Source organism: Serinus canaria, chromosome 2 (genome assembly GCF_022539315.1).
Source record: "Serinus canaria isolate serCan28SL12 chromosome 2, serCan2020, whole genome shotgun sequence".
In the NCBI taxonomy this organism is placed as follows: domain Eukaryota; kingdom Metazoa; phylum Chordata; class Aves; order Passeriformes; family Fringillidae; genus Serinus; species Serinus canaria.
In genome coordinates, this window is record NC_066315.1 from 123,519,256 (window position 1) to 123,529,837 (window position 10,582).

The 10,582-nt window shown below is 41.5% G+C and overlaps 1 protein-coding gene across 1 annotated transcript; it reads right to left on the minus strand.

Moving 5' to 3' along the window:
• Nucleotides 1-6,029: 6,029 nt before the first annotated feature.
• Nucleotides 6,030-9,431, minus strand: LOC103813172 (fatty acid-binding protein, adipocyte). Its single transcript, XM_009086392.4, has 4 exons — nucleotides 9,266-9,431; nucleotides 7,869-8,041; nucleotides 7,540-7,641; nucleotides 6,030-6,262 (listed from the first exon to the last, which is right to left on the minus strand). The coding sequence occupies exons 1-4, from the start codon at nucleotides 9,336-9,338 to the stop codon at nucleotides 6,212-6,214; spliced, it is 399 nt and encodes a 132-aa protein (XP_009084640.1). The 5' UTR covers nucleotides 9,339-9,431; the 3' UTR covers nucleotides 6,030-6,211.
• Between the last annotated feature and the right edge of the window lie 1,151 nt (nucleotides 9,432-10,582).

Genomic DNA, 10,582 nt, shown 5'->3' on the forward strand with positions numbered 1-10,582 from the left:
AGTCAGAGATTGTGTGCCCAAGTGAGATTTAGTGGTCTGCCTTTAAAGAGGTCTGGTGCCTGTGGCCGTGGGGGCTGGCCAATAGGGGAGGCAGCACCAGGGCGAGACAATGCGCACCTTGTCCAGGGCAGCCGTGCCAGCAGCAAGGCTCTGGGTGACGCTGCCTTGACTTCCTTCACTGAGCACACCAGGACACCGGGGGTGCCTGGGAATGGGGATGGGAATGGGGATGGGATGGGATGGGGATGGGGATGGGGATGGGGATGGGGATGGGGATGGGGATGGGGATGGGGATGGGGATGGGGATGGGGATGGGGATGGGGATGGGGAGGGGATGGGATGGGAGGGGATGGGATGGGGATGGGGAGGGGCATGGACATAGGGATGGGCATGGACATGGGGATGGGATGGGCATGGGGATGGTACCACTGCACCTGCAGAGTGGTCAGGGCACACTGCAGTGGGGTGTAAGCAACACAGAGACAAGTACAGGACCACTGCCTTCCTGCAAAACCCAGCTCCCACTGTCCTCCCAATGCTATTGTCCTGCTGTCACCATATAGAACAGAAATCTATGACAACTATCTCATCCACCTGCCTGACCAACCCAGGGCTGACCAAAAGTTACAGCACATTGTTAAGTCATCGTCCAAATACCTCTTAAACATTGACAGGCCTGGGGCTTTGACCACCTCTCTAGGAAGTCTGTTTCTGTGTATGAGCAGTCTCTCACTAAAGAAGTGCTTCCTAATGACAAATCTGAACCTTCCTTTACTCAGCTTTGAACCATTCCCTCACATCCTATCCTTGGATACCAGGGAGAAGAGATCAGCACCTTCCCCTCCACTTCCCCTCCTCAGGAGTCTTCAGGGTGTTACCACTATTGTCACCTCTGAGCTAGTCAGATAAATCAAAGCCATGTGGATTATGTGAAGGAACAGTCAAGAAGATGATGTACAAAGTGGTTTGTTGTTTTTTTTTTTTTTAACTTTCATAATCCATCCTGGAAAAGGTCTGTATTTTTTTATCATTTAAAGGCAGAACTGAGTTATAGTGTTCTGTTTTCTTCCTTTGCATCAGAGAAATGATCCCAAGCTGTGGGCTCTTCCCTGCACATATCCCAGACAGAATCACAAGAAGAAGAAGAAGCAGACAATACTCGCTGGCTCCCTTTTACAACCAGGCACGTTCAGAAGATCAGTGCATCAGTGGAGATCAGCTCTCATGCCTGACAGGTGGACGGCACAAAAAGAGGCTGAATCATTAAAGGGCTTATTCTTAGTGCCAAGTCACTTGGTGAGAGGCAAGAAGCTTTGCTGACTTGACAGGGGATGCATTCTGTTTCCTTTTTTCTTTCTGCACGTGGGTAGTTGATCTGCCATAAGGTAAAGGGAAGATTTAAGCCAGCAGAATCATATAAGGCATTGAATTCAAATGTGTCCAACTATTGACAGATTTCCTCAGGTTTCCCTGCTTCCATGAAGAAGTGCCACAACCACCTTGGGTCCACGTACTTTTCATACTAGGGAGCCCTGAACTGGACCCAGCATTCCAGCTGTGGCCTGCGGAGTGCAGCATGGAAGGGAAGGATGATCTCCTTCAACATCACACACTCCTAATGCAGGCCAGGACATCGCTCACCCTTTGCTGCCAATGCATGTTCCTGCTTCATATTCAGCTTGGTGCGCACCAGGACCACCAGAATATTTTCTGCCAAGCCAAAATTGAAAGATTGAAAGATTAGAGTTTTCAGCATTTAAAACTGATTTTTGTTTTGTTTTGTTTTTAAATCCACATTTAGAACTATTGTCTAATGGTTAGTAAAAAGCAGACACAAAGAAATCATAGACCACATGTGTATGTGACAGACAGGCATTGAAAGCTAAAGACACCTCAACTACTTAGTGCAAGACCACATCAGATGTAATTCTGTCCTTCCTCTTCCTAAACCATCTTCCTGGGGAAAATTATTTCTTGGTACATGCAAAGATTAGAGACTTCTTTCCAGCTTGGGTGAACAATAGTTACCTCTTTGTCTTTTTTGTATGACTGTAATTTCTGGGTTATGGCAACCTATAAAGACTCTTCAGATCTACATTTTAAGGACAGAGATACTGAGATTATAGGTTTTGGGACCAAATTTCTTGTGTTTAGAGTTGAAAGAATGAGGTGGAAATGGCGTTGTGCCAAGGAAGGTGAGGTCTAGGTCCTGACTTGAAAGCTGTCATAAGGAAGAAGGGGAACACACTGGAACAGAGTCTGAGTGAAATTGTTGTACTCTGTGGTTTATATGGTGGTTGTGGGAAATAAGAAGGTCTTCAGTCACATATTTTGGTGCCATATGCCAAATGTTTTTAAACTCTTCAATAATAATATCAGCAGAGGAAACTGAAAAAAAGCTTCCCTTGCTGCACAGGTCTAATGACAGTTCAGTGTGGGGAGAAAAAGTCTGGAGTGAATAAAAATATAATCATGCAAAATAACTCTTTCTCCCCACAATAGGAAGCAGGTGGTGTATCTGTAATAAATAAGTAAATGTGAGTCTTTGAAGGTGTTGTCCTCACAAAACTCTTCTAAAGCAGAGATGAATAATATCACATTTTGTATAAAGAGTAGCTAGGTCTTTTATCCCATCTCTGAAAATGAGAAAACTATTTCTAAGTGAAACTATCCATTATTGCTCAAGAAATAATATGAAAATATGCTACCGTTGCTCCTTAGGCATTCTTTGTTCTTTTATTTAATTGTCTTATCCACATAAAGACACTTTAACAAGACAAGGCTGGTGCCTTTGGGAAATAAAAGATGATTGGGATGCTGTAAAATTATGCCCAAAGAAATTCAAGAAGAGCAAATTAGTCAGAATAGAACAGCTACACTGCAGTACCAGTAACCTTAAGAACAAAAGTAACAGAGAATTATTTATTCAGACAAAACCCCAGTCTTAAGCAGTCTCAAACAATGTTGACATTGCTACCATCTATCTCTTTGTCACTAAGAAAAAACAGTACTTTCATTTAAAGGACTTGCAGTTTGGAAAGAACAAGAGCAGGGAATTATATCTCAGTAGAATTAATTGTGGAAGCCAATCTTTTCTTGGAGTTTAAAGCGGAAAAAAGCATCAAGGATTGTGAGTACCTATGATAAGGGAGAGCCTTGATTCCCTTGCTTTGCTTATGGTTCATGTAAAACAGGATTTTAAACATTGAACTTAGAGATTGTGAAGAAACGCCAGAGATAAAGGTAAAACTTGATAGAAATAGAGAACTAAGAATTCAGAGATTATTTAAAGATACCATTTAAAGAAATACAGAAAGTAAACAGATGTGAATTTCTTTAAAGGAACTACAATCTAGGCAAATTCAAGGCCCAAAAAGTCTAAATAGATTCCCAGGGGAGCAATGAAGAAAACAGAAATAGAAGGGGTGAGCAGAGGTCAAAGAAGGGCTTGCTGTGAGGACACCAAGGATGTTTGAGCATTGACTCTATGAAACTAAAGGATCAACCCTGAACATGGGCAAGCAGCCTCCCTTTTCCCTGTAGCTACATTGGAGGGTGCAAATAGGTTTTTGTCCCTTAGCTGGAGCATCCTACAAAGCCAGACTGGGGCAGCTGGACTGGGGGAACAAGTCCAGACACAAAAGTCCTTCAAGTTCTTTCCAATGGAAATAAATAATTAAAAGAATAAGATAAAAACAACTGATAGATCAATGAGCAAAATAAGCCTTTCCTCATCTTTCTGCTGAATTGCCAATAATCTGTGGGTGTGAGTCACCTTTCCCTTTTGCTGTCCAAGAAACCTGTGAAGGAATAGTGAGGGAATGTGGTGTGGGGCAGAGATCTCCTCGCAGCATTCAAGGTGCCTGCTGTGATCAATGTGCTGCCCAAATGTGGGTTTGTATGGGGTTGGTAAGATCCTTCTGTGGCAGAAAGGAATGCTCTGGGGTGCTTACTGACTTTTGGACAATAGCTGAGCATGACAGAAGGGAGAGGCAGACCTGTGCTGCTCTGCAGGTAAGTACAGGACAGTGATCTAACTTGAGTCCTTAGAAATGTGTGTTCCCACCTCCATCTGGGTCTGAGAGCACACACCTTTTCTTGACAGAGAGGAATCACCTCCGTTTATTCAAGGAGTGACTAGACTCCTGCTGTTTTCAGACAATAAATTTTGTCCTTCTTCAGAGACTAAATTCCAAACATGTTCATATTCTAAGAAAAGCATCACTAATACTTCCTTATGTTGCTATGCCTGTTCAGATTTACAGACAGAATGCCACTTTATTGAAATTTCCAAAAATAGAAGTTTTAGGTGTCTTGATTAATTCACTAAGTTCAAAGTCATTCACCAGGTACCAAAATAAGTGGTAATGCTTTTAGAAGAGATGACCTTTTGCTGAAATATTAGGCTGTGAATGTTACAATTGTAACTGCTGGCTGCTTTCAGAATGTAAGATTTCTGGAAAATAAAATCTGTTATATGAATATCGAAATATTGGAACTTTTACCTCTGACAAAGTATTTCCAAATCTGTGGATGATAGAATGCTATGGGCTGATATTTAATGTCTATATGTAGTTTGTTTAAGCCAATGTTTCTGCTTCTTACAACCATCACTCTCATATAGATTTTCTACCTCTAAAGTGTAGTTGTGTCCTAACTCTCATAAATAATTTTGGTTTTGTTAAGTAGATTTAGTAGTATATGGATGGAGTACTCTGAAGCATTCTTCCATCCCATCTTCAGCTACTGTTCTCTAAATTGGTGAGATTTCACAAGCAATGAAGCCAAGGTTAAAACACAGGAGCTGGTTTGTTCATGGTTATTTAAACATTTTCTGCAGAATTTACTGATAGTCTTTGGCATCACTTTGAAATGACTCTTCAGCTCATGTACAATGTAAAAGTCCTTCCATTTCCCTATCCTGTTGTATAAATAGTGCAAAAACTTGGAAACAAACTGAGTAATTCAGTGGAAAGTTCAAGTGTATGAGAGGTCTCTGCTGCTAGCAGAGTGTGCTCAGCACCATCACCTCTAACAGCTGACTTTGGGAATGTCAGGAATATGTGGAATTTGCTTCAGTGATCTTAATCACTCCAGATCACTCTAGATCAGAGACCTCAATCACTCATTTCCCTGTTTTGTGGTTAAGGCACACATTTTTATACTTGTTGTCCAGGTTTTCTCTACAAATCTCAATTTTTTTGGTCCTCAATTGAAGCCCTCCCAGGTGTAGAAACCATGGCTTCTGTAGATGCAAAGTTTTGAAACAGGAGGCCAGACCCATGGGCAGTAGAAGATGGCAGTTCAGAAATAAACTCTAGAGTTGGAAAACATGGGGTACCAAAGGGCTTTGCATCTGGAAAGGCTCATGTCCCCAAGACTGATCAAACCTAATGAGCTAGCAGAAAATGCATGTAGGTAATAAAGGAGGTGGTACCACCAACAAACTTGTACAGACTTTTAGTCAACCTCAGTATTTTTAAAGCTATGATTATTAATTCCAGGCTTTTACCCTATCTAGGTCAAAATGAGATAGACAAGACAGGCACGTTGACAAAATGACCACAGGTGAAAGCTCTAACTGCTCTAATTTCACACTTGAGGTGAAAAAAGGATAAGATCAAGCTGCTTCAAATGGCCTCCAGGTTTAAAATTGTCAGCAGTTGTGCACAGGGGAGGGGCCTGGTACCCTGCTCATGTTTGGAAACCAAAACTGGGCATCCAGAGATCATCCTCCTCCCTGTGCCAGGAACAACCACCTCTGCTGGAAGCTGAGAAGAGCAGCCCCATTCCCTGACTCCTTGCAGGGGGTAGCCCACACAGCACACCCCAGATGAGTGTTCAGGTGTCTATCTGTCCCCGTGACACAAGTGCCACTGCCTGGAGTGGCTCTGATGCTCTTTCCTCAGGGAGATGGGGGACATGGCTGAGAGTGGCAGTGGCCCTCATGGTGCTTTCCTGCCCAGCATCCCTTCCCACTCTGCATGGCCCCCAGGCCCCTCCCTGACAAACTGCAGCACAAGCACACATTGTAGAAAGCAGAACATTTTATTGAATAGGCACAACAAATTAGAATAAATGCGTGTAACTGCTTTGGGATACATCTGAAAAAAGTACAGTTCTCTTGAAAACAGATTTGTGGGGCTTTTCTCCTTTGGTTAAGTTGTTTTACTCCAGCTTTAAGCATTAGTCCTGTGTGAAGGTGGGTTCTTCATGCTTTTTCATAAGTTCTTTTGCAGGAAACGTTATTCATGGAGCATTCCTGGAAATAAAAGATAATTCAATAAGCTTTTAACTCTTACTAGATGCTTTTTAGTCAGAAGGTAGAGAATTAGTTATCTGTTGAGAACCAGTTCAAGAAAAAAATTGCATTTCTCTGCCTCTAAAAGGCAATTGCTAAAAGAGTGGAACTCAGTTTTGAGAGCTTCAGCAACAGAAGACTGAAAAACAAGCACAGGAGTGAAAGAACTTTCAAGAACTGCTCTACTGGCCCCTGGGAGATTTCTAATCTTTTCTTAAAAACCTCTAAAGAAGGCTGCTAGCACTTCTGTGGAGGCTGACTGGACCCAGGAGCTGGGCATTAACCTTTTTCTCCTTCACCTTTTGCAGCTGTGGTTGTCTTCACACACGTGAGCACAACACATGCACACACAGAGAGCTTTCAGACTTGCAGCTGCTAGTGTCAGCCCCTGCATGTCAGGCTCTGTCCTCATCTACGTTTCAGTTAGATCAAACTCTGTTTTGTTCACTCTTTCTTAATGAAGTTGTTATTAAAAACGATTTCTATTTCTTCTCCTCTGGTCTCTATCCAAAGGAATTTAAATATTGAATTTATGGATATATTATTTTTCCTTAGGGGAGGGTAGAACTGTTCAGGAATTTTGTGTATGTATATTGTTTTGTAGCATGTAGGAATCTCAGCTGCCTTTTATGAACATAGATTTAGTCCTGTCCCAGATTCTTCAAAGTGTGTTTTCTAAAACTCTAGAGCAGAGCTGGGAAGCCCCAGACTGTACGTGGGCCTTACTGGCACCAAGTCAAGCCCAATAGTTTCTGACCAACAGAGCTTGGACACACGTTTCCTTGCACTAACATCATTTTATTAACACAGCTGTTGGTGATGCATAGCAGGATTCCAACAGAAGGCTCTAAGCCTCTGCTGAAGATGAACAGGAGTACTCTGCATCAGCAGAGAGTGGACTTGTTTAATGTGGGCTTTGCTAATGCTTCCTCTCTACTGTCCAAAACTTAGTGATTGTGAAATGCACAAGTTTCCCTCATAGGGATGTTGGGTTTTTCTTCCTACACTTTCCCAACCATGACTTGCTATAGAGAACAGGCACCTTCATGCCATTCCATAAGTTTAACAGCTTTTCAGTTTCAAGCTATGCTCTAGACTCAGTCAGAGAGACTTCTCACCAAGTGCACAGAGCCCTTGCAGATGCTTTCCCTCCCTGTCTTTGAATCCAAAGTCATACATCAGCCAAACATGAATTCTGCACACTGAATTCAGTGATTAAGTAACAAAAATTAACTTACCACCACCAGGTTCCCATCCACCACTTTTCTCTTTATGATAGTCTCTTTTCCATCCCACTTCTGCACCTGGTTCAGCACACCATTCTCTAGGGTTACGACATTCTACCAAAGCAAAAAAACAAAGAGTGGCTGTTTTCATCAGGGTGCTCTGGTCTCAGGAGAAGACTCCCCCAGTCCAAACAGCACAGAGCACAGAGCACAAAGCACCCTCAACAGTCTTACCTGTGGAGGCAGCATTTCTGCACTGGATGTCACAATCACAGCTCTGCCCTGCTGCTCCCACACCCCTTTTGAGAGACGTATTTGCAAAATGCCATTTCAGGACTCACCTTTGTTTTTCTGTCATCTGCTGTGGTCTCATCAAACTCTTCACCCAGCTTGAAAGAGACCTCTGTATTTTTGAAGGTACTTTCTGTTTTGATGGTTATCACATCACCATTGATGCTGATAGTTACATTAGGCTTGGCCACACCAGCCATCTTCCTGGTAGCAAACCCCACACCTGAAAATAAGATAAGGCACTTTGAATTTTTTATTTTTCCTCAATCTTTTTGTCTTATACCTTAGAAAAAAAAAACCCTCAGTGATTTTTCTGCTGTCACTTTCTGAATGTTAATAATTCTATGTTACAGAGATTCTTTGGTAAAATCTTTCTTGGTTCTGCTATAGACCAAGCTGGGTGGGCTGTTGTAAGGAAATTCTCTGTCATTGTCAAAATAGTAAAAGTAATATTTTGAAGGCTGAGATTGTATGAATGCCAGATATTTGCACATAGACTTGTTCAGAATAACTTTTCTAGCTTGTACACCAATATGCTAATTGTATCTAAATGTAAATATGCAGGAACATATGACAGTTTCTGAGCCACAAAAGCAACAACAAAACGAGGAAAAAAACCCAAGCTTTTTATATTTACAAGTGGGTAGGTTGAATATAAGGAAATGATGAAGAAATAGCTGGCAATTGTTATGTCCTGAGTGAAATCTGGAGTAAAGATTAAGAGTGCAAGTCTCACTCACTGAAAGCTGTCAGGATAAGCCACAGTAAGTATTTTACCCCTAAACTGCAAATAACCCCCCAGCTTTTTAGCATGTAGTAATTGAATAAGTGCAAGTTACCTCCTGCTTCCTCCGCACTAACACAATGTTAAAACATTTTAAATCCCAATTTTAATTCTAAGCTAGAAGGCCACACCTTTAGAGAAAATTGTTGGACATCAAATCTTGCAAGTATCTGCATGAATCCATGCAAATGTATTTGTTAATATTCACTGGAGGCAGCTACAGAGTTTCATTCAATATAATAGCCATGGCAATTAACTGGTGTCCTAATCCAGCAGCATTTTAAAGCTGTTTAGGTGTGTTGCTCACAGACATAAAGAAACTTGCTGCTTTCTAGCATCACACAGATTTGTGTGTTGAAGGACAAAAGTTAATTCACAGAAAATAATCCAGTGATGTGCTTTACTTCCACTTATAAAACTACTAATAAGGCATGCACAGACTCGACTTACCTGAAATTATTCCCTTCAATTAAAGTTTTTCTGCTTTTTAGGATTTTAACACCACTTATTGAAACAGATGAATTCTCCAGTTTAAAACTATCTGATCAAAACAATGGATTAAACCCCCCTTAATAAACAGCACAGCCAGAAAAAGCAAGTAAAGTTCAAAATTGGCATTCCTTCCCTGCTCCAGATACAAGAAGTTGAAATAACAATTCTCACCCAGTTCTTTCATATAGTCCTCAAAGTTTTCACTGGAAAGGAGCTTCCAGGTGCCCACAAAATGGTCACACATCTTGCCAGGCTAGAAAGATGCCTTCCACAGGTTCAAAGAGAAATGCAGGACTGGAGAATATAATGAGCTCCAGGGGAAGAGCACTTATCTTTAAAAAGGAGCCGTGGCCACATGATGTTCTGGGATGACCAATGAAGAGTGAGTCCCACTGACCAGTGTTTTTCTTCTTCCCCTACCCCTCCTCTGCCAGTGGGTCATAGTGCTATTATTCATATGCCCTTACTAGCACAAAGATCACTGACTTGCTTTTATTTAATTATTTTTGTTGTTGAAGAACACTCTACCTTAAAGGCAAATAATTAAATCAAATTACCACTCAGAATAAAAAAGGAGGCTCAAGCTCAACCCTCAAAAATAATGTTCTCACCCCTACTCTTTCATTTCAGTCCACTATATCAAATGGACACAGCTCAGCTCCTAGACTTTCAGATCCAAAAGGCTCATTGGGATCATTTAGCTTGCTTTCAGCACCCCTGCAATCAGAAATTTCCTCTAGAGAAACACAGAACTACAGGAAGAAGTGGATTTGGAGCACAAAGAGAGAACACTGGGGTTATAGAAGGTTAAGGCAATAAAATTGCTTCCTTGATTGAGATCTTCTTGTCCTTGCACCACCTGAATCAATTTAACAATATGTCTGTAATACGCTTTTATGTAATGGAGATGGGATATGGAGTTCTGGGAGAAGAAAAATAACAAAACAGAGGATTTCTGTCTCTTTTACTCCCAAGGTTTTCAGACAAACTATGCCCTAATGACAAGCATTTTGAGTAGTTATGGCATAAAGCTAGGTTCTAGTATTGACTTACCAAAAGTCCCTGGACACTTCATTTCTTTTCTGCTTGTGCTGTTCAGGCATTAATTTGTTTGAGGCAAGTTGTGCACAGGCCTGACATAATGGGTCCATCTTGACTGATCCTCTAAGCCCTGCCATACTTCAGTTCACAGAATAACTATCAGAAAGCAGTCAAGCAAGTCCTTAGACCTTCCTTTATCTGTAATGTGCTATTCCAATGGCAAAAAGCAGCAAACAAGTGCATAGTCCAGCCCCTGGAAATTCTCTTTAAGTGGATTTCCAGGAATTGCTCTGCTGGTTGCTAGGTATCAATATTGTCGAGCACATATTTTTCTACTTGTTGTCTCTGTAAATAACAGTGCTATAGAAGAGTTATTTATATAGGATTGCAAGATCATAGGGGTATATATTTGTAAGGGGAGGGAAGTGAGGAGGTCTCCAGTGCATC